This window comes from Emydura macquarii, unplaced genomic scaffold, assembly GCF_026122565.2.
Source record: "Emydura macquarii macquarii isolate MOO-44397 ecotype Brisbane River unplaced genomic scaffold, CSIRO-AGI_Emac_v2 contig_1119, whole genome shotgun sequence".
Taxonomy (NCBI): Eukaryota; Metazoa; Chordata; order Testudines; family Chelidae; genus Emydura; species Emydura macquarii.
The window spans coordinates 4614920-4642853 of NW_027131256.1; the positions used below are offsets into that span (position 1 = coordinate 4614920).

Sequence of the window (27934 nt, forward strand, 5' to 3'; positions counted from 1 at the left end):
GGCATATAAAACAGTGAGCGAACAATTTTGGTTTGGCAATATTTTACACCCACTTTGGAGAATTTCCTTTGTGGGAGATTCCTACACCTGTGTTGTTAATAACTCCTGCGATTGGTTAAAAGTGAATTCTAAATATCTCATTTGCATTTCACCATTTTTGTTGCTTGCTTGCTTGTTTTTTTGCACAACACTTGGTATGGACAGGTCAACCTCAACAGTGTCATTTTCTGTTTCTGGTCAATTTCACTCTCTGGCTCTCTCTATTTCTCTAGCTGAAACCAACAACCAGTTATTATTCATTTACATTTTATAAAATAATTTTGTGAGAACATTTCTTTGTCTTCTGTGATTCCAACCCTGCTCCCAATGGAAAAATCAATGGGGCGAGAGAGCTGCAGTTGATTGTGGCCAAGATTTCAGAACTAGAAGCCTAACTTTGATATTTATGCACTTGTTTGATCTTAAAAGCACTGAGCATCCAGCAGCTCCCATTAACGTCCGTGGGAGCAGTTGGGTGCTCAACACATGAAAATGAGATAGAGGCATAAATATGGGCTTAAGAGCCTAGTTTTAGGCTCCTGTTTTTTTAATTCTTTGCCTCTAACATGAGCAGGGTTAGGCCCCTTATGTTTTGTAAATCTCCACACACACCCCATCCCACCCCTAGCTTTATTATTATTTATTTATTACAATCAAGGTGTAAGCATTTTTACAGTGAGCGTCCCTTTAGATATCATTAGGTTATTTTCTTGTATGTTGCATGCTCAACAAAAGAAATAACTGAATCTCATTTCCCCGTTCTACAATGGTCCTCAGTTTCCCCCTCCATCATTACATTTCTGGAAACTCTTTTCCTTCCCTTTTATTTTAATCTTTGGTGTCCCCTGAGTTCTGTGATTGCATTTAAAACAGATACGACAACATTATGAAGCATTAAACTAATGGCACTTGAGACCATTTTTCTCCCGTAAACCATTACGACTTCTCTGTAACTGTTAGCACAGACATGAAAGCCGGCAAACCCTCCCAGCGTTATTTCCTTCCATTGCACTCTATCTCCGCTTTGGGATTCTAGGTGCCACCTCTCTCATTGCTCTTGCTGTAACAGTCCCAGGGAAAGCTGTTTTGATCTTCAAATGAGTTGTTTGGCATGACCGCGATGATAAATATGTGAATGGGGGGGTTATGATGAATCGCAAAGTACCCACCGAATCCCTAAGGTAGGGAAGAATATGTCTTCCTTCACACCCTTTTGATGTGTTGTTAATTACATGGATCTGGAACTGTTACCATGTGCAAACACAGTGAAAATTGACTTTCTAAACCATCCCTGTCCCCTCTGCATGTGTTGCACATTCTATCCCAATGGCTCTTTCTATGTCAATGATTTTTAGACGTCTTGCTTGATATTCCAGCTTTATAAATGTTATGTGAATGGAAAGGTATGTAGCATCCTCCAGGCCTGATGCAGCCCTTACAAAAACCAAACCAAAACAAAAACACAACTTACTCTGTATTAGCAGTCCTTTCTCTTGCCTGAATAAAAGCGTTAGCACAGTATGAAAGGGTTGCATGTGCTGAAATGTAGCCCAAGGATATGTGTTATTATCCCTCCCCTCTTGACCAGCAGGGTCTCAGCTCTCTCTCCCTTTCAGCCTTTTGTTTGAACAGATGGGATTGGGGAGCGGAGGGAAAGAAAAGCAGTCTGTTCTCATTAACTCTCCCAGTACACAAATACAAACCTGAGCACTGGGGACCTACAAAATATGACCACTTCCACTCCATATCCATTCAGACCATATGTACCGAGACACAAAGAAAGACAGAAGATAAAAACATAAGAACATAAGAACAGCTATACTGGGTCAGACCAATAGTCCATCTAGCCCAGTGTCCTGTCTTCTGACAGTGGCTGGGGCCAGATGCTTCGGAGGGAATTAACAGAACAGGGCAATTTATCAAATCCATCCCCTGTTGTCCAGTCCCAGCTTCCAGCAGTCAGAGATTTAGGGATACCCAGAGAATGGGATTGCATCCTTGACCAGCTTGGCTAATGGCCATTGCTGGACCTGTCGTCCATGAACTTATCTAATTCTTTTTTTAACTTGGTTATACTTTTGGCCGTCACAACATCCCCTGGCAATAAGTTCTACAGTTGACTGTATTTTGTGAAGAAGTACTTCCTTATATTTGTTTTAAACTTGCTATTAATGTCATTGGGTGACCCCTGCTTCTTGTGTTGTGTGAAGGGGCAAACAACACTTTCTTATTCATTTTCTCCATGCCATTCATGATTTTATAGATTTCTATCATATTCCTCCTTAGTTGTCTCTTTTCTAAGCTGCACAGTCACAATCTTTTTAATGGAAGTTGTTCCATAACCCTAATAATTTTTATTGCCCTTCTCTGTATGTTTTCCAATTCTACTATATCTTTTTTGAGATCAGAACTACACCCGGTATTCAAGGTGTGGGCGTACTGTATTTATGTAGTGGCATGATGATATTTTTGGTATATTATCTATTCCTTACCTAATGGTTCCTAACATTTGTTAGATTTTTTTGACTGCGGCTCCCATTGAGCAGATGTTTTCAGAGAACTACCCATAATAACTCCAAAATCTCTTTCTTGAATGATAATAGCTAATTTAGACCCCATCATTTTATACATATCGTTGGGATTTTGTCTTCCACTGTGCATTACTTTGCATTTATCAACACTGAATTTTATTTGCTGTTTTGTTGCCCAGTCACCCAATTTTGAGAGATCCCTTTGTAACTCTTCACAGTCAGCTTTGGACTTCGCTATCTTGAGTAATTTTGTATCCTCTGCAAAATTTGCCACTTCTCTGTCCATCCCTTTTTCAAGATCATTTATGAATATGTTGAACAGCACTGGTCTCAGTACAGATCTTTAGCAGACCCTGCTATTTATCTCTTGCCACTGTGAAAACTGACAATTTATTTCTACCCTTTGTTTCCTATCTTTTGACCAATTACTGATCCATGAGAGGACCTTCCCTTTATCCCGTGATGGCTTAGTTTGAGAGCCTTTGGTATGGAATCTTGTCAAAGGCTTTCTGAAAGTCCAAATACACTATATCCACTGGCTCATTCTTGACCATATTTGCTGACTCCCTCAAAGAATTCTAATAGATTGGTGAGGCATGATTTCCCTTTACAAAATCCATGTTGACTCTTCCCCAAACATGTCATGTTCATCCATGTATCTGATAATTCTGTTCTTTACTTTAGTTTCAACCAATTTGCCTGGTACTGAAGTTAGGCTTACCGGCCTGTAATTGCCAGGATCGCCTCTAGAGCCTTTTTAAAAAATTGGTATCACATTAGCTATCCTCCAGTCATCCGGTACAGATGCTGATTTAAATGATAGATTACATATCACAGTTAGTAGTTCTGCAATTTCATATCTGAGGCCCTTCAGAACTCTTGGGTGAATACTGTCTGGTCATGGTCTGGTCACTGACTACTGTTCGATTGATCAATTTGTTCCAAATCCTCTGCTATTGACACCTTAATCTGAGACAATTCCTCAAATTTGTCACCTAAAAAGAATGGCTGAGGTGTGGGGATCTCACTCACATCCTCTGCAGTGAAGACCAATGCAAATAATTCATTTAGCTTCTCTACAACGGCCTTATTTCCCTTGAGTGCATCATTAGCCCCTTGATTAGCCAGTGTATCCACTGATTGCTTAGCAGGCTTCCTGCTTATGACGGACTTAAAGAAAAATTAGCTCTTAGTTTGTGTCTTTTTTGCTAACTGCTCTTCAAATTCTTTTTTAGCCTGTCTAATTATACTTCTACATTCGACTTGCCAGAATTTATGCTCCTTTTTATTTTCCTCCCCAGGATCCGACTTTCAATTTTTAAAAGATGTTGTTTGGTCTCTATCCATCTCATTTACTCCTTTGTTTAGCCATGGTGACTTTTTTTTGATACTCTTGCCCATATACACATCAACCTGACAGCTACTGAAGAGGGTTCTCCCACATCTTTATTTTAGTTTATTTTTTTAGTAATAAAAATATTTCATTTTCATGCAGCTCTGTGGTTTAAGAATGCCAGCAAGAAGGCTGAATTGAATCAAGTCTCAAATGAACAACAACAAATCGGTACAAAACATGAACTTTAAGGATTTCTAGGGTTCTGCTCTGATTTTTGTAATATTCAAAGCTGACTCAGGATGTGCCAGAAGGAACAAAGAACATGGGGATTGCAAACCCAGACCAGTGGTTCACCTAGCCCAATATCTGAGAATGACCAGTATGAGATGCTTCAGAGGAAGAAGGTTGAGATCCTCCAGCTACATAGTAATCTGCTCCTTCCTATGTCCCTTAGTTAGAGGTTGTTCAACATACATTTAACATGAATGATCTGGAGGATGGGGTGGATTGCACCCTCAGCAAGTTTGCAGAGGACACTAAGATGGGGGGGAGTGGTAGATACGCTGGAGGGAAGGGAACAGGATACAGAGTGACCTAGACAAATTGGAGGATTGGGCCAAAAGAAATCTGATGAGTTTCAACAAGGACAAGTGCAGAGTCCTGCACGTAGGACAAAAGAATCCCATGCACCGCTACAGACTGGGGACCCACTGGCTAAGCAGCAGTTCTGCAGAAAAGGACCTGGGGGTTACAGTGGACAAGAAGCTGGATATGAGTCAGCAGTGTGCCCTGGTTGCCAAGAAGGCTAATAGCATATTGGGCTGCATTAGTAGGAGCATTGCCAGCAGATCGAAATAAATGATTATTCCCATCTGTTCGGCATTGGTGAGGCCACATCTGGAGTATTATGTCCAGTTTTGGGCCCCCCACTACAGAAAAGATATGGACAAGTTGGAGAGAGTCCAGTGGAGGGTAATGAAAATGTTTAGGGGGCTGGAGCACATGCCTTATGAGGAGAAGCTAAGGGAACTGGGCTTGTTTAGTCTGCAGAAGAGAATAGTGAGGGGGAATTTGATACCTGAAGGGGTGTTCCAGGGAGGATGGAGCTAGGCTGTTCTCAGTGATAGTAGATGACAGAACTAGGAGCAATGGTCTCAGGTTGCAGTATGGGAGGTCTAGGTTGGATATATTAGGAAAACGTTTTTCACTAGGAGGGTGGTGAAACCCTGGAATGGGTTACCTAGGGAGGTGGTGGAATCTCCATCCTTAGAGGTTTTTAAGGGCTGGCTTGACAAAGCCCTGGCTGGGATGATTTAGTTGGTGTTGGTCCTGCTTTGAGCAGGGGGTTGGACTAGATGACCTCCTGAGGGCTCTTCCATGATTCTATGAGGATGTGTGTGTTTCGGAACTCTTGTTTTTTGGTTTTGGTCCAAATATAGGACTTGCCCGAAGGGCCCAGCCTGGCTGCGGGGGAGGGTTTCATCCACTCCCGTCTCCTCTTTCTGGCAGTGGCCAGGAACAGCTGCTTCAGAGGAAGGTACTAGAAACCCTACAGTAGGCAGGTATGGGATAAACTGCCTTTAAGGAAAATCTCCTCCTAATCCTACTGTTTAGTGGCCAATTTATGCCTGAAGCATATGGGTTAATGTCCACAACAAAACTTGTTTATTTTTAATGTATACGAATAGGACCCTGGATATTGCTGTCCACACAAAGGTCTAATCCCTGCTGGACTCCTCCTATGCTCTTGGCTTCAGTGATATCTTGTGGCAGTGAGTGACACAGGCTAAATGTGCACTGTATGAAAAAAAAAAAAAAATCTTTCCTTTGGTCAGGTTCAGATTTGCCACCTCTCAATTTTACTCACTTCTTCTTGTATTAAGAAGGGGACGCCCCGTGATTCACATGCTGACGGCGTTTGCTACGGCCGCAGAACAGGGTGCTATGTAAGCATGGTGAGCCACCCCGAATATGCACGCCTAGCTGCTGCCAGGCTGCATATTCTCATTATCCATACCAACGAAGGAGGTTTCAAACAATTCCAAGTATGACTTTGCAGGCGTCACAGCGACTTTCTTCATTTTAGGAGTGAGGTCAATTTCCGGCCCCTGTTACATCCACCCAGCCCTGCTATATTTACTGGGGCCATAACTGAGAGACGAACAAGCCAGAGAGACTTTCAAAACAGCCTAAATAGAAATCCCAAAATGAGTGCAGCAGTTGGCAGATCTGAAATATTAGGGGTGACCATAGATAAATGGAATCAGGAACTGATTCTTCCACCAGGCTCTTGATTAAGGTTCATGTCTGACCAGTGCATTTCATCAGACATCCCTGGAAGTCTCAGTCTACTCTAAGAAATGTATTAATATCTGCTGGAGGGGAAAGGTGAGCTAAGACAGAAAATGGGTCTTCGCCAGGCTTAGGCTGCTACTGTGAGTCTTGGACATGGTAAGCTTTTCATCTCAGGTGTGTAGGAAAAACCTGAGAGCTAGGTCCAGCAGCAGGTAGATCTATTTCCTCAGAGCCCCACGCATTCAAAATGCTGTCGCTGAGGGAGTGAAATGTCACGTTTTCTTTCTCAGGTATTCTGAGGGTAGGGAAGGCAGAATAAAAAATGAAATCTTTTTCCCTGGAGGGGTGAGGGGGGATGTTCAGAGCAAGAATGCAGGTTGGGGTAGGGGAGCACATGTGCATGGAGAAGGAGCTCTGCCTCTGGTCACAGATTGCTGAGCACTTTCCAGGCATGATACAGAGACAGATTTCATAACTGCACCCCTAATTTGCATGCAAAAGTTACCACACTTGCACATGCACGGCAGGTAATTACTCCGGCAAATGGCCAGTTATGTATCCAGTTGGTAATTTTTCCCACAGGCAGTTACCTGGTCTGCAAATGTCACAACCCTCCCGCAGTGGTCAACAGCTGGCTTTGAACCAGAACCCAGGACTTTCACTACTAAAGTGCAGACTTCTCTCACTACCTTGAGCTAAAAGAGTACTTCAGCAGCAGACAGCAGTAGTAGGTTATAATTAGCTTGTGTGGACTAGCACCATCAGAGGGAGCTGCAACACATACTTTGATTTTCTGAACTGCGTACATGTAAACAATCAAGTCACATACTAGCATTTGTAATAGGCTGTAAGAGGTCCACAGTTGTTGCTATACTGCACACCATGAACACTAACAATTTTAGATGGAAGCTTCTTCAAAAACAGCACAGATCCCAAATCTTGAAAGGAAAAAATCCTTTAGCTGTTAGCAGTACAGGGCATATGATGCACAGCTGAACAGTTCTGACTCTGTCCAACAGAAGGCAATGTTGCACTAATACACTAGCCAGAACAACAGAATCTGGTTACAGGGGAAAAAGACTAAGAAATGGACTAGTCAGAAAGTAGGCCAACAGAGTTGTGTGGGAACCAGCATTTCCATTTTGTGGGAAATTCCAGTTTGAAATGTATTTCCATTCCAAATTAGAACAAAACATTCCATTTCAAAATTTCTGACATGAAATGTTTGGGGGGAAAAATTCATTTTGAGTCAATGAAAACCTTTAGCTTCAATTTCAACTTTAAAAAGTTTTCATATTAATATAACAAAATACATTTCAAAATGCAAAGTCGTTTGAAATGGAACATTCGGAAACTGACAAAACATTCCATTTTGGACATTATCAAAAAGCTTCATTTTGACTTTTAAAACAAAATGTATTGAAAATTGACAGCTGTTATGTTCATGGCATACACAGAGTAATCAGATAACACAAATACTCTTGCTAGAAGATTGCAACGTAACACTACTTTATTGCTTAGAATTCAGAACAGTAACACACAAGAACCGCAAAACAGAGAGAAACAAAGCAGGCTGCTCTTTAAGGCAGCGTGGCACAACGTAGCCCACCATTTTCTAGGCTGGTTCTTTCCAGAATGAGTCTGATCATATGCCACCACCCTCTCAGAAAGTGACCCCCCCCCAGCCTGCAAGCGAGTACAAGAACTCCTCCCTCCACCTCACTCTTAAATTGATGGTTTGCAATTCCAACACAGTCCTCAATACACCATAACGTGTTCCCAGGAAAAGTTTTGATTTAGATTAAATGACATTATTTGACGGAAAAATGTTTCATCAACATTTTTTGCCTGGCTCTGTATGTCAACACAAAGAAATGGCTTTTTCATTGCTTGATTCACCAGGTAAGCCTCTCCTCCAACGAGTCGTCTGTTATAAAGTGCTGGCCAACGAAAACCTCAAACTAACAAATCTTCAGCAACACCTGGAGATAGACTATTTTTATGTTAAAAAACAAGTCTTGTGGATTTTTTGTCATGCAAGCTTGAGGCCAATGAAAAGAAAGAATGTGCAGTCAGTCTCAGCCCTTAACACAAAAGCTTTTGAGGTGTCTTACCGTGTGTCTGTGCATTGCAAAGCCTGGACAAAGCTCATAATAGTGGGAAAGGGTTAGATCTTCCAGCAGCCCACAAAATGGTTTGAAAGCAATTTGGTGATGAGAAAAAAAAAGACAGCTGGACTTGGTACTTTTGCCAAATGACAGTATCAGGAATAATCTCTGCCAGGACTGCAAAAGTAGAAGAACAAACCATGACTCTACATTGCAAAGAAACAGCTGCTATGAACTAGTCTGATGAATCTACTGATGTGTCTTCCACTGCGAAGCATCCCCGTGTGTTAGTTGTGAATCCAATGGCAAAGAGAAGAGTGCTGTTCTTCGCAGACTTTGCCAACCTACACAGCTTTGGAGGCTATTTCTCAAAGAGTAGACAGATTTGTGGAGTTCGCTGGTAATAGTTGTGCTGGAGTAAGCATGCATGGAGCATGAACAATAATCAAGATGCACAGTGGGCTGGGTTCAACAGAGAGATGGGTCTAAGCTGAAAAAGGACAAAGCTAAACTTCCCCAAAGTTTAGCAAGCAAGAGGGTAGTTCAGACTTGGGTTTCCTGTTCTGGAACATCTCCAGTGACATGTATTCGCTCTTCTACCTCAATGGCTACATGGGTTCATGGCAGCATACGCAGGGAAACCCTAACTATAAAGAAAATGCCAGCACAGTTGAGAGCTGTTACTGATGCTGCTGCAAAGGTATTTATTGTGATCGAAGTTCACACCGGGACTTTACTTTGAAGGTAACGTGATGAAATCGGTAGGAAGTGTCACAATTTCAGGGTAACTGCCCCCGTGTTTCCCCTCTATGGTCCACCAAGGGCACCCACTGAAAGGTTTCTGGCTCTCTTAGGTGGAGACCTGTCTCTCTCCCTCCTGACCAAGGTTTTTCCAGGTGGCACAGTTCCCTGCCTTACACAGTGATATTCCCAGCAAGCCAGACTGCCTAAACAGGACAGCAGCTGTGCTTTGCTTTCTCTCCAAGGGCTATGAACAGAATGATTGCTAGCAGTTACAAGTTACCACACAGCTCTTTTTAAGCAAGCACCTTTATTCTTAAGATGAAAGCAATACAGAGAGAATGTATCCAAAACAAAAAAGTTCCTGTACATATAACAGATTACCAGGGGTCACCCAACAGGCTTACGGGGCCTCGCAGGTCAAGTCTTATCAACCCTTCCATAAGGATTGGGGACCCCCGGACAGAAGGTCCTGTCCTTTTGCTGGATCAGTAAGAAAGCCCTGAGTCAGTTTACATTCAGGCTATTTATTCAAAAGTCCTTTCTTTGTTGGTTTCTGGAGAATCTGTTTTGAACTGGTATAAGTGACCCTTCCCAGAAGGCTAGTATCTCACTGCGTGTCTTACAACCTGGCTGATTTGCCTTAATCACCCCCTGCTGTTTTTAGTCCTGGAAGAGATGGGGTAGCCCACCCCCATGGGAGTAGAACACAGTCATATATAAACCATTCATGTAAAACAATGGATCCAAAGGTGCTACATGGGGTTGCGATATTTACCCAGAGAGCACCATCAATGTCTGTTTATTTAGCTCGTTATTTGTGAGTTGCGTATTTCTAAGCTGCCTCTCACCTTGGCAGATATTTTCCTCCACCGCACAAAGTTCATTAGCGCCCATGAGTGAGCATTGATAGGTCTGAAAGTATTCCAGTCGGACAAGCAAATCTTCCCAGCCCTTCGCTCCAGTGAGATGCCCATAAGCCTGGATGGCAACTCCTGGCTGCTTTACTTATCTGATATTTGCACTAACCTGACTGAGCTCAGTGAGTCTGTAAGGACAGCATTCAGTTTACGAGACAAGGCTGAAGCCAGGCAGGAAAAAAAACCTCACCCTAGCTAATAAAGGGAATTGTGGTTTAAACTTTATACCCCTGCTCTCACCCTGGATTCCTGACGTACAAAGGCTGCAGCGTATTCACACGGAAGACCCCCTTGGCTGCCTGGACATGCTAGAAACCTGATACAAAGGGGCTCTAGACAGTAGGCAGAACATCATTTGTTAATTAGACTTTAAACTGACCCTGAGCCCAAAACCAAAGCCCGGATCCAAACAAGCCTGAACTCCAGGGAAGTGCCATGCCAGAGCCAGACCTGAATTCTCATCTGCCTGAGCCAAGCACCCTGAAGTTAAGATCTAGACTTTGCCACTTGTGCCCATCTCTGTCTGAAAGGAAGTTCTTCGCCCCACTTAAGTAGCGTACCAAGGCATGCATGTCACAGAAGTTCAGATCTGTCACATCTGTACCAGCAATTTTGCATTTAAGCCTTGCAAGAATCCAATTTGGAGTATTCATGAGAACCCAGGCCCTTAGCCATCTGAGGTTAGATGTATCAGAGGACAGGAGATAAAGAATGACTCATCTTAGAATCCAAAATGAAATAAGTAGTCTCAGCAGCAGCAGCAGCAATGTCTCATCAGTGCTGCCTAGTCTGTATCCCAGAAGGACCACATGGACTCTAATCAGGCTCAGCTGGTAATCAGGAAAAGTCCAAACTAGCATAAAGACTAAATTATCCCTTAGTCCTTCCAGCTCAGGGGAAAGGATATTGATAGGGGGAGACGGCTACTGCACAGCAGCTGCTAACAGCAATGGATTCACAGAGCAGCACTGCAGCACCTATACTAGCACAAAGTCTATTGTTATTTAAATAGCCAGAGACGGGTGCCAGATTCTGCTCTCAATTACACCACAGCAAATTCAGTTACTTGCCTGGCTTTACACCAGGGTAGCTAGGGGCAAATTAAGACAATGCCAATGTCATCAGTGAATGTGAACATGCAGGAAGGGTGGGCTTGTGATTAAAGCACAGAGCCAGGACAACTGGAGTCTTTTCCCAACTCTGCCACTGATTTGCTGTGTGGCCTTGGGCAAGTTACCTCACTTCTTTTTGCCCCTCAGTTTCCCCATCAGTGAATTGGGGATAATGATACTAACCTGCCTAACCAGGGATAGGAACACAGGAATTGCCGGACCGGATCAGACCCGAGATCTATCTAGTCCAGTGTCTTGTCTCAGACGATGATGAGCACCAGAGTAGGGTGCAAGAAACTGCACAGCAGGGAGATATGATATAATCTGACCCCCAGGAAGGTCTTGTCCTAATATCTAATAGAGATTGGTTTAGGCCATGACACATGAGGTTTTATCACCCTTCCAAAACTTGGCATTACTCACCCCAAGTGTTTAAAAATCATGAGTCAGGTCAGAAATTTTTGTTTTTAAATAATACATTTGAGGTTCCTTTTTCTTTGCCTTCTGGTTTCCAAGCCCTTAGGATGCAAATGGGTCACATTTTCTGCTTTTCTCTGCAACCACAATGGCTAGAAACTTGATTTTTTAAAAATGGAAAACATGACATTCTCATGAATCACATGTCTCCAGAAGCTGGGGCTATAAGACCACCACCAACTATTGAGACTCGTGATAAAATTTCAAGAGTTAGCCACACTGACTACTTTTTGTTAGTATAGACTATAATAACTGTGGGTATTCTTATCCATGGAGACAGGGATGTTTTTCGTCTAAATTCATGAAAGTTTGTAAAGTGCTCGGAGATGGAGAATGACAAAGTACTATTATATCTACACTGCACAGCACAACAGCAGAGGAAAGACAAGTGAAATAACTTTAAACCTGGCTAAAGAGTTTCTTAGGGCCGTGTCCTCACTATCTTGGACTGTGATCTTCTTGGGTATTACAAATTAAGCAGAAGTGGTGTCTGGTCATTACTGGAATGGGAGATTTCCTATGAAAATGCAAATGCTGAAAGAAATAGCATTGGTAACTCAGAAGTGGGTGTTCTTCCCTCAGGGATCGTACTGATCCCAATGCTCCAGCATAACAGAAGGGGCTACTCACATGCTGGTCAAGACAGTCACAGCTGGGTGCCTAAAGTTAGGCCGCTAATTCTCTATTGGGGCATTTAAAGGAGTGGTCTGATTTTCAAAAGCGCTGAGCAACGACTGGCTCTCATTGAACTCTTCCTGACTTATTAACAGAGGCATTTTTTTATGTTAACAATTCTGGCAGGGGTCTAGTGGTTTAGCAGAGGATTTGTTTGAGTTCAGATTATTGTGCGGTATTGCCATCTAGTGACAAGCAGAAGCAGTGCTATAAGAAAGGCACCCATCCACTGGCAAACAGCTTCCAAGGCTTTGCTCTCAGCTTTGTCTGCAGCTTGTAAAGGAAGAAGCGATTTTCTCATTTGTCCACCAGATGGAGACCAATAGCTAAAGAAAAGAACAGTTTCCAGGAGCAAGAGATGCACAGCAGATGTGTGCTGTGTAGGATTATTTAGTTTAGCAAAGGGCACAGTTAGCAGGGACCTGGTCAAAAGTATTAGAGATTCTGAAGGGCACAGTGAAAACTGATCAGTCCCTTTTTTTTTTTTTTTTTTTTTACACTCTGCCATGACATCACATGATTGCATAAAATTAATCATCAGTAAATTCAGAACCAGTAAAAGGTCATTTTTCCCCCCCTCTCACAGCCTGTAGTTAGAGCTATCACCTGAAGAAGGTATGTCAGTGGACAGGGACAGACCTATTCTTCCCCAGTGCTTCATCTGTATTTCCTTCTCTGTCCCTTACCCTAGAAACGTCATCTACACAAAGCAATAAATACACCCATACGCACACAAAAAGGATACCTGTTTTTCACGTGCCAAACAAAGAAAGCACAAAGCCGGCCGAAAGCGAATGGGATTCAGTTCTGCTTAGCAAAACAAAATGATCTATTTCCCCTCCCGCTAATAACTCAGTACAAACGGATTCTCAAGGACCTATACATTCCAGCTCCTCTGAGATCCTTAACCCACCTTCTTACCCAACATTTGTTGGAGAGGGTTTTCACTCAAGGGCGAATTGATTCATACCTCCTCTGGGGTCCCATTCCTGCGAAGTTTGAGATGCTCCCCAGGAGCCTAGTTTCAGCCCTGCAGAGCTTCGGCTCTGAAAGGCGAGGGGACAGTTGGATTTGCAGAGCTGGGCCGTGAGGCTCTGGGTGCGTGCTGTGGACCAGAGGAGTCTGAGCCAGCTACGAGCGGCACCCTCAACTCATCCCCCACCCACCAAAGCATCTTAACTTAGGAGTTCTGTGACTAACTCCAGGGAACAGAACTAGCCTCTGGTTAACCCAGAGATTTGACAACAGGAGCTTCAGTAAACCCAGGTTTGCCTGGGCTACTAGAAAGAGAGCTGTGCCTTCCCGGAGTGTGCACTAGACATTACAGCCTCCCTTCCCTGCAGCCTGCTGTCCTGGGCCTTCCCGCACAATTCTTCAGTGCCCCCCGGAGCCCACACCCCAGTGATCGATTGGCAGGTCTGCTGACAGCTGGGAGGCCACTTGTGACATGCAGCTGGAAGGAGTGGAACACGCTGTCCTTCGCGTGGCATGGCGTCCCTTTGTTCGGCAGACAGCTGATCTCTCCCAGCTGGCACAAGTTCATGGCAGGCGAGTGTTATAAATACGAACAAACCGAGGAACCCTTTATGGAAGCCACAAAAAGGCTGCAAGCTCGGGGTACCCTGCGGGGAGTTTAGTGACAGGGGGCTCGTGAGAAAGGAAAACAAATATACATTACAGCTTCACATCCCCCCCCCCCCCCTGTGGTCTTTGGCAGCAGCATCCCTTAGGTAGAGAAGCCACAGGACTGGATTGCAAGGAATATAAAGAGAATGGAGATTGCTGGACACAGGCAGATCCCATGGGGCTCGCTTGTATTCAGTCTGTCTCCAAAGCAGCTCGAGCTTTCAGGAGCACCTAAATGCTGTTCTGGATTTGGCCATCACTAAAGGGATAGCGGACTACAGCAACGAGCACCCGTCACTGCACTCCTATTAGCTTTTATTATGTTCTCCCTTTCTTCTTTTTTTTTTTTTTTTCCCCTCCTTTTCTCTTGCATCTTGGCTTAGCAAAAGACAGGGCCAACTCTCTGGTGAGGTGTCTCTCCTTTACAGCACCACCATCTGTGCAATCCAGCTCAACGGCTGGCTTAAGTAGCTGGGAGGATCACCCCAGGGCAAAAGCAATTCTGTAGCGACATTGAGCGGCTGTACAGGCTGCTGCCAGGGAGGGTGGTCAAAGGAAAGGGAATGTGGTTAAGACGTTCCAAGCCATACTGATCTTGGCTGTGGTTTCAGTCCCTTGGAGCCATTTGCAGCCAGCAGAAGATAAAGCAACAATACAGAAGCCAGAGCAAGATGGGAGGAAAGCATACTTGAGCTTTATGCCACCTGTCCACAACATCCCCAGGGCTATACTCTGTGTAATTCATCCCTACCCCAGCCTCTGGCCCAGACATCCTGATCCTTCACTGCTTAGCACCGTGTGTAGGCATTTCCCCCTGTGCAAAGAGAGGAGTGTAAAACACGACCGTGGCTCTGAGCAAGTGGAGAATTCTGACTGGTAACGTTCACCTTGCACACTTATAAACGATTGTACAAGGTGCACGACAGAGGAGACTCAGGCCCCGTGACTATTGATTTTAGTTGCCCTTCTCACTCTTTTACATGATAACCTCTCCGATTCAGCTTAGGTGAACTGCTCCCAGGTCAAGGCAATGATTGCGCACACTGGGCTGGAAATCATATTTTGGCGTCAGTGATGCTGCACACAAAAAAACCCCACACTAAGAGAACATGGACTTGGCAGCCTCAAAAAGCACTCAAAAGGAAATGCCAGCAACCCTAACTCCGCTGCCTTGTGCATACGCCACTCAACTGCCAACTTTGAAGTCCCTGCTGCAAAGCATATGGGTGCAAGCGTATTTTTAAAAGAAGTCTCAATTTTTTAATTTTTTTTTTTTTTTTTAAACCATGGACAAAACGAATTTTCCCCTGGCCTCTTTCTCAGAAACAGCTGAACCATTTTGGCTGAAATTTGCCAAACCCATTCAGCCTGAGGCAGACACCCAGCATAAAAAAAAAAATTCAGTGGATACAGTCAGGCAAAGTTATAAGCAGCTGTAAACAAGGTCTTATAATGTAGCCCCACCTCTCATATATGCTGCAGTCCAACAGGACAAAGCAGCCCCAAACCAGCACACCCAAACAGGAAGGATGGCCCCAGTTCTTGCAAACCCCAAACATTAAAAAACAATGAGGCTGACCAAAAATCCTGATTTTTTTAAGAAGTCCGGGTGAAGGAGGGAGAGAGGTTAACAGAGAAGGGAAACTCAAGAGCAGCAAATCCTTTTTGTTCCCCGTGTAAAATAAAGAAGAGTTCTAAGCTTGCCCAGATCAGCAGAAAAAGGGAATGGAATGGTCTCTGATGAGGTGAGGACACTCCAGCACTTCACTGTGCTTGCCAAAATGTGCCAGGTGCATCTAACACACATCATGTCCCACGGCACAATGTCAGTTTCAAAAGACAGCACAGAAGTGCTGTGCATTGGGAGGGGAAAGGAAGTGAGAGGAAACAAGCGCGGACCAGTGATTCCAATATTACAGCTACTAGGGCCAGATCTCCCACTGAAGGGGCTATGCTGATTTATATCAGCAAGGTAAAGCCACATATTCAGACAAAACAAATTAGAACCTCGTCAATTACCCTGGAGCTTTCATTGCAAAGGAACCTGTCAGTTGGATAATGCTGGGCATAGAAACGATGGAATGGGATGACCCATTAGATCATCTAGTCCATCTCTAATCCTCTTCGTGCAGGATTGTTCCCTGCAGTTTATTTCCTAGAGTTTGGCCCAGCCCACATTTAAAAGTTCCTCGGGTCTCAGGGCCAAATCAAACCCCCGAGTCCTCACCTCTCCCTTGCTTTGAAAAGAGAAGCTTAGGGTCAAGTTTTCCAAAAAGAGCTCTTGGCCTTTTTTGAGCACTTAGCCCCCAGAATTGGTGCCAGATTTTCAGCAGAGCCCAGCCTCTCTCCCAGGGGACACTTCGGACCAGATTTTGAAGACAGCTGTCTGGAAAAATTTCACCACCAGTGGCTGTCCCCACTACCTCTGTAATAGGCCAAACCGAAAACCTGGATCCGAACACTCCCCTCTTTCAGGGATTTTGAAATCTGGATCCAGGCTTCTCTGTTACTTACTTATGTGGCCCCCATGACTGTGGTATCTGAGCACCTCACAATCTTTAATGTATTTATCCGCACAGCACCCCTGTGAGGTAGGGCAGGGCCATTACCTCCAATTTACAAATGGAGGGAACTAAGCACAGAGAAGGTCAGACAGGAAGTCTGTGGCAGAGAAGGGGCGTGAACCTACAGCTCCCAAATGTCAGGCTAGTGCCCCAGTAGCTGAAACATGCTTCCTCTGCTGGTAGCTACTGGCGCAATGCCATTGAAGTCAATGGAGTGGTACCAATTTTCATCAGCAGAGAATCTGGCCCAATGGCCAGTGCCCATCTCTAGTGTAAAGTGACGTGCAAAAGCAGCATGACTTGATGGTTAAATCACACTACCCTGTCACTACAGCCAGGCGATTTAAATGGGGGAGGAGGGAGATGATTATGAAGAGAGCAAAGTAAATCAAAGTAGTGCACTCCTCCACGCCATCTGGTAAGAAGCAATCTGGAAGGGTTTTCATGGGATGAACAGGCTTTGTTCAGAGCCAGGCGTTATTCACCCTAAATAAATGAAATGCCTCCTCTTGCTCCCAGCTCCCTAACAAACAAAATACGGTCAGAAACCTTTCTTGGAATTAGACTGGCTTTGATCTTGTGATGCGTGGCATTGAATTTAATGTGATATGGTCAGAGGCGGCCTATGGGGCGTTCATAGGAACCTGGCTCACTCTGATTCCCAGCAGAGGAGGAGATTGCAAGGACTGGATGTGGGTAAATGAAACCTTCCCAGCTCTGGATTAACTAAAGAGCCAAAAGTCCAGATGCTTGCCTGAGGATCTTTTCCGAAGCTATCCAAAACTCATCCATCTTCCAAAACAAGGCCTAATTCATGTGTGCCTGAAAATCTGATGCCCAGTAGACTGTGGGGCATAATCTTTGCACCATTCCCAGCTCTGCACAAGCGTGGAGTGGTCACACAATGTAGGTGTTACACTGTAGCAATGCACCGCAGTCAGGACTCAGGAGATATCTTTGCAGACGAGCGTGTACTCCCCAGGCCAACCCACCATGTCTGGCGCAGATTATTACTCCTCTAGCAAGGATAATCTTTGCAGGCACCAGCACCTGGAGTGGCAGGAAGTCTGAACACAGGCCTATGCACATAGGGTGCTGTAATTACTGGTAACTCGAAAAGATCTCTATGGCCGGACAGCTTGTAAGAAGAGTACAGCCTGTCACACTCTTATGTTCACCCTTTTTATAAGACCATGATAAATTGTGTACAAGGTATGCCTTACGAGGTATCCTTTGAAAACTCATGATCTGCTGAACATTATTGTCCTGGTAAAACGTGTATCAACATTGCATGTAAAGTTAAGATTCTACAGTATAACATTTCCAAACTTGGAGCATGTTACAGCAAAGCAGGCACAAACTAGTTCCTCATAAACAAAAGACAGACCAACAAAATCAAGTGGACTATTACCTAGTTAAGCAGCCATTCTTTCACAGAAAGGATGGTGTGAGCAAGGAACTTTACATATAGGAAATAGGAACCCCCAGCTGTTTTCCATGTAAGACTGGCTTTTGCCTGTACCCCAGTTTGAGATAATCCTCAAGAGGACACTCAACACGAATTACCTCTCTCCTCCATGCCTCTCTGCTCACGGCAGTAACAAAGCCTGAAAAAATACTGAACTGAGGGAGGGGTCCTGGGTGGGAGGCTTTCAGCAGTAAAGGCTGTAAGAAGTACGTGATGAGAAAAGCCTTTGCTTTAAATTCATTTAAGTTGCTAAATTAGGTATTAGTTTGCATTTTTATCTTTTATGTTTTTGTAACCAATTCTGACTTGTATGCTTCATTACTTGTAATCACTTAAAATCTAGCTTTCTATAGTTAATAAACTTGTGTTTTATCTGAACCAGGGTGTGTTTGCATTGAAATGTTTGGGAACCTCTATTAGGAATGACAAGATTTGTGCACATCATTTTCTGTTAATGAAATGGACTGTATGAGTTTGTACTCCACAGAAGGAAAGATCTGGGCAGTACAAGACATGGTTTTCTGGGGACAAATCTGGGATTAGGAATTTACTTGTGTCGCCCTGTAATCTAGTTCATGAGTGGTTAGCTATAACACTCAGACAATTCAGCTATTAGTTATTTTGCATGCTAGGGGCTGTGTGTGAGCAGGATCAGGAGTGGTTGCTTACACAAAAAGACAACCCAGGTTGGAGATTTGAGGGGCACAGCTATCCAGATTGTACCCAAGGAATGTCAAAGGGTCTTTCCTTTGAGATTTCCAGGTCCATTTTTTCAGTTCTCCTGCCCCTAGTTAGCAAGAGGTGGCAAAGTGTAATTCTCTCGCTGTCCTTCACTGCATGGAAGATGCGACTAGGCCTGCAGCTGGACTCTCAGTTCAGATTTTCATCAGACCATTCAAAGGTGGAAGTATGTGTGTGAAGGTTGCAGTGATATTGACTAAGCAATGACAAAGTACAGAGCAGCCTCTCACCACCACAGCAGGGAGCAGTGCTGCCACTGAGGTCTTTTGGGGGGTCGCCATCTTCTCCTGGCTTGAGGGTAGTACTCTGCCCTAAGGGGGCAGTCCCAGATTTGACAGGGATGTCCCTTGAAGTGTATCCCAATTTATGTGGGGCATTGAAACAATCCCAGAGTACCTGTTAAGGGCAAGCAGATGCAGCCATCCCAGTCATATGACACGGTAATTTAGCCTTGGAGGACAAGATTTCTAAAGTGACAACATTACTTATTAAATGCCTATGCAGCAAGGACCGTATCTGGTCTAATGCCTCAAGCAAGAGAGGCAAGGAGGATTTCTTGGTAGAGCTGGGGGAAATTTTTCTGATAAACTTTTGCGAAAAAAATTACCGATTCAGGTTAACCAAAACACTTCATGAATTCATGCTAAATTTGCCCAAATTGTCTGTTAAAAAAAAGTAAAAATAAATCCAAAAAACAAACAAAACAAACCAGGCTGTTTCATTTTGACATTTTCTACATGAAATAGTTCAGGTTTCTGAACTGGAATGACTGAGCATTTCAGAATTTACTTCCAGTTCACTAACTTTTTCTAAAGGGTCAAAAACGAATTGAAATATTTCATTTTGGGCCAAACATTTCATTTGACCTGAAATGAAATTTTTTCCTACTTCGATTTGCTGGGGGGAGGAGGAGGAAATTAGAATTTTTTAGTTTCAGGTCTACCTGAAATGCATTTATTTACGTTTTTCAGATCAGCCAGTGACTGAGAAATCAGTTATTCACACAGCTTCTCTTCTTGGCTCTCCCACTACTTTGTGTGTCTGATTCGGGACAAGTGCATTTTGAGTGCATCAGTTTCCCCATTAATAAATGGGAGCCAGCCGGTGTTTGAGGCTTAAATAATTCAAGTTTACAAAGTGCCTTCAGATCACCAGATGGAAGTTGCCAATATCTCAAACATCATAAAACTGGAAGAGAAAAAAAACAGCAAATACAATAGGCCTGATTCTTCACTGCATTGCACTGGTCATCACTGACACCAGTGCAGAGTGGGTATTAAATACTAACAGCTCAGATTGGTAGCCTTTAACATTCAGCTTGCACAGGGCTTAATGATGTGGGGAAGGGGCAAGACAGTGGAGACGCAAGCTGCAAAATTGCCTTTGAAACGAGAATGTTCTTCTCAGTTTCCCATATGGTCTCAATGGTTCTCTAAGGCTTCTGTGCTAATAATAGTCATATTCTGTGAGTTATTACAAACCATGACCTTGCTCGACTATCCAGAGTCCCTGTAATGAGGCCAGCGTGTGGCAAAAGGCACATTTTCTGAATACTCCTATCTTGGAAAACATACAAGGTCTTAGAGGCTTGAAAAGAGATTAGCTAAGGCAGAACCTTAAGTCCCAAAGCTTCAGAAAAAGCCAGCCAGATTTGTTGCAGCCATTTGGATCTGATGGAGCTGGAGAGTTCATTTGCAGTGCTGACCAGCCAGGAAAATGAAGGGGAGCGGGGACGAAGCTGGAATGTAAAATTCTCTCAAACGTCTCCTTAACAGCCATGCAGTGAGAAAAGACACAACTTGTGCTCATTTATTATACTTTCCCTGTATCTTTGCAGGGTGGAGAGTGGATGGGAAAAGAAGGCTGGCCTCTCTAGATTCCATAGCCCAATAACTGGAAAAAAGACATAGGGTGAAATCCTGGCTCCCTGGAAATCAATGTGGGTTTTGCCATTGACTTCAACCGAGAGAGAATGTTACCCAGAGAACATAGCCTAAACTACTGCAAAATGCACAAAAAGCACTCTGGTAGGTTGGGCCCAGTGAATACCCTTCTTCCTCCACCTGTCTCCTCCCCCAGGTTGCTGTCTTCTTTTATGATTTGTTCCATGAAGCTTTGGTGCCAGTTATGATGTTGGTCTGAGTGACATGGACACCCATTCAGAAGAACCTGGACCAGAGACCTAGCACCTCATTTTACATGGGTCCCTGGCCAGTCTTCAGATGGAAGGCTGGTGTTATGATTAGCAGAGCAAGGATAGTGGTTTAAGCTCTGTAATGCAGTATGTAAAATGATGGCACCAGGTACTTATATGGCTTCTAATACCATAGCATCTGATTTCTTCACAGCCTGGGGACTTCGCTGAGGTGGGGCAGTGCTGTTATCCCCATTCTACAGATGGGGAACAGAAAGACACACTAAGTGACCTAGCATCTAGACTAGCCTTCTGCTTCTGTCTCTCATTTTACCAGTACCCTGAGCCAACCAGGTTACCTGAAACAAACCTTTCTGGAAGTTCAACCCAGTTAGTTTAACTTTTTCATTTTTGCATTGCTTTGTCCTGTTTCCAGCTGGGCAAAAGTCGAAGAGTTTAAAACAACAGAGATTGGGTCAAACCACAGAATCCAGATGTAGATTGTGAACATCCCAAAGTTCACACGACCATTCGTATTCAGGATTTTTGGTTCGACTCATTGGCTCCAGTCCTTGTCTCTACAAACTTCCACAAAAGTTCAGGGATATTGGGATCCAGGGTTTTGGTACAGGCCTCTCTCTACAAAATACCAAGGAAAAGTCTGTTCTGCTGACATTTCCATCCCCTCTTTGTAGGCCCAACCGATTTAGATTGTTCAGACATTCATTCAGAATTTGGAGAGCTTGTCTGATCCTCCAAACCTTTTGGAGATTCACTCGTTGCTAGTTCTAATACACAAACTTTACATCCAAGGAGACATATTGATTCCAAACAATCCAAAGTAGTGGCTAGGTGTCCAGAATTTTAGTTGGGCACATTTAAAAAAAAAAAAAAAAAAAAAAAAAAAAAAATCACAAGAAACGACTATCACAAATAGCACAAATCATCCCATGGCCTAGCTGACACCCTTAGCGGAAAGGCTAAGAAATGAATAGACCATTGACAATGGCATTGCCACAGAAGGGAAGCACACCTGTCAGAGAAGCTTGCCCTGCTGCTACCCATGCCGCACGCACGCGCGCACGCACACACACACACGCATGCACACACACTAAACGGAGGTCTTCAGACTCCAGGGCTAATAATCGAGCACCTTTCATCAGAACTGAAGTCATTTAAAAAAGAACAAAACAAAAAAGAATGGGGTTGTGTCTAATTTTAAACAGCTCAGAAAGTTGTTCTGCAACTTAAAAACACCACAAGAAATATGAAAGTGGACCAGCCTCTACAGATCTGTGACCTACTGAAATAAAAGGAGAGCAGGATGTGGGAACCTGATTTTGACAAGTCCAGGCACCCGAATTCCAGCAAGTGTTTCATTTTACCATGCAGTCTGGTTTGCGTGTGCTTTAGAACACGTGCTGTTACTGATGGGGATTTATACAGCACTCCAAATGCATCTAGTTTGTTAAAGACAAACAAACAATCTGGTTCCATACCGGGAGGAGCTCAGAATCCAAGCTTTAATTTTACCACCTAAGCATCCAGTGAATGATCATTTGAACGTGTCCACTCAGCTAGGAATGTCACCAGTTAGGAGAGGAGTCTTACAGCTCCTTCTGAAAATGGCCAGGTTTGTGCTTGCATGTTTCAGTAGAAAGGTAATTTCAGAGGTTCAGGCCGGTCACAAAGAACACCTTGTATTCAGTTCCCTCAAGCTTCAGCCTTGAGATGCCACATTCCAGACAAATTTCAGTCGTATGGGGGGCGGAAATGGCGAGGAGGGTTTTAAGATAAGATGGGCCTCTACCTTCTATCTTTGGTATCCAGCACCTTGAATTTCACCTGCCAGGCAATACAGAGCCGATGCAGGGAGAGGATCCTGGGTCACTCAGAAGACAGGCAGCTCATCAGATGGAGCCTGTGGGTGGCTTCCACATTTAGCCTCATGTGGACCCTTTTGATATAGAGCAGCCAAGAGGCCCTGAAGGCATGGATGGTGGAGGTGAGATCTGTATCTAACAGGAAGCGACATCTTCCTCTGTCGTGGTAAAGACTGAGTGCTATCTGGGTGACTGACGCAATCTGAGTCTAGGAATCTAGGAGCAGTGGGGAGTCTAGTAAAACCAAGGGTTGCAGACCCCCCTCTGCTGCTGGTCAGGCAGATGTCTGCAGTTGAACTGTATTTTGCCAGACCTTTCAAACACTTCTTCCTGTAGATCAGCATCACCAGCATCCTGTCTGGGCTGAGCTGCAGCCAGCTGGCTCCAACCCCATCCCAATTACTGCCAGACACTGGGGGAGTCTGGCAGTGGTGGTGTCGGGTCAGAGGAGAGGAAGAAACAAAGAGGTGGCATCAGCAGTGCTGGCAACATTGCAGCCCATGGCCTCTTGTGTTCTCTCTTAGTGGCGTCATGTGGATGGAAGAGAAAAAGGGACTGAGGGACCCCACAACAGAGTCCCTGGGGAGCAGGAACAGTTAGCCAGCCTCACCTACTGGCAAGGAAGAAGGGATAAGGGGAACCATGCCACCGTGATTCCATCCACTCCTGCTGGATTGTGTAGCTGTGTGAGCAACCCCTGATGATCAACAACCTCCAAGAGGTTGAGGAGAATCAGCAAAGGCATCCAGCCCTCTGTCCAATGTCCTGACTAGATCACTGACCTCTGAACAAAGCTCCCAGCTGCTGGACACACAGTGTGCGCAGCAAGACCTGCCCTTCATATCCTTTGACATGGGAATGCTCTAGCCACATCTCAGTAATGTTGGGGACTGGGTGCATTTTAACCACTCTGGGTGTCAGAAATGGCAAGGCAAGTTTCCATGTGTTCCAGGATCACAGGTATCTAGAAGATGGGAAGGACCAAGCTTCCCCCAATGCCCACAGATCTCCACTGAGATCGGAGGAAACTGAACAAGTCAGGTGTGTGGCCTCTCTGAACCAAGCAGTGGTCCTTGCTTAACACCCCAGAAGAAGGAGAAAATTCCCAAGGTTCTTATTGTCTCTACTCCCAGAGACAGGGGGAGGGGGGGATTCTTCCTTGCAGGCTGAATGAGAATCACGATCATGAAACATTTAACCCCCCTTACATCCCTTGACCTAAAGCCCAGTTACTGTAATATCTAGGCATGAACCACAGTATCGAGAAGGAAAGATACCCTTAGTGGCCCAGCAACTGTCTATTTTTAAAATCCTAATAAAGTGGATTGTGCCTTGATTCCCACTACTACTGAACCCTTTCCCTTGATAAAACCTGCCTGCCTGCATTCCTAATCTCAATATCCTACCCTCCCTCGCTCAGATGATGCGGAGCGCCAGCAAGTCCCACAATGGTGTCATATCTGTCCTTTTTATTCATTGCAGGGTTTATTTTTAGCCTGAAACAACTGCTTCCTAAAATTGGAGTTCCTAATGACACAGGAGCTGGGCAGAGCTATGTAAGGTATCCACGGCTTGGCCTCACAGCTTCTCCTGTCTGTCTCTTTGTCTTCAGCCCAGGACTGCAAAGTTTGCTGCTTCTCCCAGCCGTGGGGAGTTTGGATGATCATTAGGAAGGCAGAGGAAACATACACTCAGTTCAAACTTCACCCTGAGCCTTTGGTTTCTGCTGGCTCTTTTCTCTTCCCTTTTCAGATATACAAGAAAAGACACCCCTCTACTGTCTCCCCATGAAGGTAACTTGCTGGCTACTGGCAGGTTTTTACCTGTTCTTCTGCTTCAGGGCAGAGGAGGGACTGGACTTCCCCACCTACGATGGGAAGGAGCGGGTGTTTGACCTGAACGAGAAGAACTACAAGCAGGCCCTGAAGAAGTACGACATGCTTTGCCTGCTCTTCCACGAGCCCGTGGGTTCCGATAAAGTCTCTCAGAAGCAGTTCCAGATGACAGAGATGGTACTGGAGGTAAGTGCTGGGGCGCGTGTGCATGTGTCCGGCTACACACCTGGTTCAGCCAGGGTCTACACCGGCCGTGCAGTTTGGAGCCCTTGGGACATGACTCAAAGTTCAGGTGGGACAGATGGCACCCAAAATTTTGGGTGCCGAATTAGCTAAAACCTTTGGATCTGGAAATCCCATGAGGAGGCTTGACTGTTAGAATTTCTGCAGCCATCCAAAACCAAGACCCCTTTTTCTACATAAACAGAAAACAAGATGGAGCTTTTCTCCTGTTTGAACAGTGGGCAAATTTTCAGGTCACTTCGTATTTTATCCAAGCCATTTCGCCTGTCCATATTTTGGATTCGAACCCAATTTTCTAGCCCCCTAGGTGGGCTCAGCGGAGGAGCCCTTATAAACACTGCTCCAAAGGGCCATACTCGGCTGCCGTTTTTACAAGCTTTCTGTTCCTGTCAATGTTCAATCCTTTGAGCTCCACTGAACCTCCGTTGTCTGCTTGGCATCTCGCTGTAGCTTCTTGTTAGTTTCTTCACTCTAACCATCCATTTCCGAGTTGGAGACTATGCAATTAATTACCCAGTGAGGAGCAGTTCTAATTAACCGATCCTTTGTAAAGGGAAATTCAGTAAAAATTAAATGGTAAATTTGAAGCACTGGCTTCTGGTCATACAGGCACCTGTATACTAGTGGGTCATACCTGGGAGAGGGAGACACTTGCATTCAAGGAGGAAATAAGAGTCTTTAGATAGTCATTTTCCAACTTGTTTGAAGTGAGTTCCCCAATCTCAGCTGGGAAAAAAAGGAATAAAGAAAAGACAGCTGCACTTTACTCCCCACATTGGGGGTTTAAATGGGTTGCACCCTAATAGAATAGCAGTTGAAAGCTAGAAAATATACCCACTGAGGGCTCACTGGCCTGACAGTGTTAACCCAGATTCATAATGTACCCTTCCAACTTAACAATGAAGAGGACAGAAAACTAAGATTTTATTCACCCACTAAAAGCTATTACTTGCCCCAGGTGAATGAGGCGGTAGAATTCTGTAAACCTGGATTAACAATTGCATAACATAGCTGGAAATCTCTAGCTGAAATGTTTGTATTCGTGCTCTAATTGTATTGTTATTTAATAGGGTAGTTATTTTGTGCTACATAAATGGCAATTGATTACTAAACAAGTATTTATGGAGGTTGACAGAAGGTATCTATTACATATTATAGGTGTTATTCCCTGCCAAAAATGTGTCCATGAGAGTTGGTCACTAGATATCTTATTATTAAATGTGTATGGAAACATTTTTTTGTAGGGACGGTCCAATAGTCAGGATATGATTAGCTTTGGACTCTGGAGACCTGGGTTCAGTCCCTGGCTCTGCCACAGACTTCCTGTGTGACCTTGGGCAGGTCACTTAATCTCTCTGTGCCTCACTTCCCCATCTGTAATATGTGGATAACAGCACTTCAAGGATGTTGTGAAGATAACTACATTAAGGATTATGAGGTGCCATATTGTGATGGGGCCATATAAGTACTATAGACAGATCTATCATTCAAAGTGCTACCTTAACCAAAATAAAACTCACTTAAAATATACTCTTAAGACTCTGCCTGTTGGCCTGACTGAAGTTTGTTGGTGGGCTTTGTCTCAGTTCCTAGTGGCAGTTTTGTGCTGTGGACACCTGTCCATCACATCTGCCCCCCTTGCTGGCAATCTCAGCAGTGAGGCCAAGGAGAACAGAATGAGACATCTCTCCACTCGCCCCTAGAGGTGGTTCCTGTAGAACGGAGCTGTAGCACCTCGCCAGGACAGAGTGTACTGCTGCTGCCTGTGCTGGGGATACAGGACTTCAGTCTACCAGGCTGTCAATGGACACGTTTCAATGGCACACCCTATTTGTCTGTTCAGAGACCATTTTGATGTCAGACAGGAGCTGGGAGCATGGCTCCCTCAATCGACAGGTTGATGGGGGGCTGGGAGCACCCTGAGATGACATTCTCAGCTGAGCTTTTGGAAAAAGTTTTGTTCAAACACTTTGCCAGCAGAAAATGCCATTTTGACTAAACGGAATATTTTTGTGAAATCTGATCATTTCAACAAAGTTTCATTTTGAAACACTTAGGGGAAAAAATGTATAAAAAATGCCAATGCATCCCGTTTGACCTTTTCAGGATGGAAAGTTTCAATTTCTCAATTCAAAATGGCTTTGTTTCAATTTTATATAATAAAATTAAATAAAAAAGCTTGAAATCAAATGAAACGTTCTGAGTTTAGCTAAAGAATTCCCTTCCTTTTCCCCCCCCCCCCCCCCCATGTGGCTTTTTGTCCCTAGTCAAGATTATTTTGTTTTTTAAATGCCAAATTTTTGTGAGATGGAAAAATCCCTGATCAGCCAGCTCTAGTTCTCAGTGTCTGGCTGCGGGGCGGTGCATGGCCCCTCCTGGAGAGCGCTCTGAGGCATGAGAACAAGTTCTAGTGTGATGTAGTGGTGGTGAAGGGTACGGGGAAGGAGATGAGACAGTGGCACAGGGACGGCATGGGCAGAGACAGACCCTGCCTCAGAAAAGCAAGCACTCAGCTGATTAAAGTGAAGCACAGATTTATGTGCTTTGCTGAAACGTGGCCACACTGAGCAGACCGGAGAGCGACACTTCCAAGGAAGCCACAGCACAGCTCCGTGTGTCTACCTGCATAGCTACCGGCACAATCTGATCATGTGTCTACTCGGCCGTGTGCATTTTCAGGGTGGTGAAAAGCTGCGCCTTGTGAACAAGCAATTGACTTGTGGGAGTAGAACGTGCACAGGTAACAGCCTCTGGTCCAAGGGACCAAGAGCCTGACAGAGCCTGGAATAAGACAAGTGTCTATTGGAGCCTCCACAATTCCCTTTTGTTTTATTAGCAGTGGAGGGGTCAAACTTCTGCTTTTGTGCCACTCTGATTGGTCAATGGTGCCCCTAACGGCTGGAAGGGGGTGTTGCACAATGGCAGCAGAGCGGTGATGGTGTGGGTGGGTGCCAGCTGTTTCTCTGCCCTGGCTAAATGGCTCTGCTCTCTCCTTCCCCACCCCCCTTATGAACTAGTTATTGTACAGGGCCCACAGTGTGATACGGTAACAACCGCCATCTCCGCTGACCCTGGGGATTGAACCAGAGACCTTCAGAGCTAAAAACATTCATGTCTACAGACTAAGCTAAAGAGCAAAGCTCTGTAGTTATGGCTGTCACAGATCTGTGTCCTCTGTGGGTTAGGGACACAACACACAGTGATGA

General features: G+C 44.5%; 1 protein-coding gene across 1 annotated transcript in view; it reads left to right on the forward strand.

Moving 5' to 3' along the window:
* The first annotated feature begins 24262 nt into the window (after positions 1-24262).
* Positions 24263-27934, forward strand: part of CASQ2 (calsequestrin 2) — a 42360-nt gene continuing 38688 nt past the window's right edge. Inside the window, exon 1 of the mRNA XM_067546028.1 lies at positions 24263-24671. Coding sequence (XP_067402129.1) covers positions 24438-24671 — 234 coding nt within the window. The 5' untranslated portion in view covers positions 24263-24437. The remainder of the gene's footprint in view (positions 24672-27934) is intronic.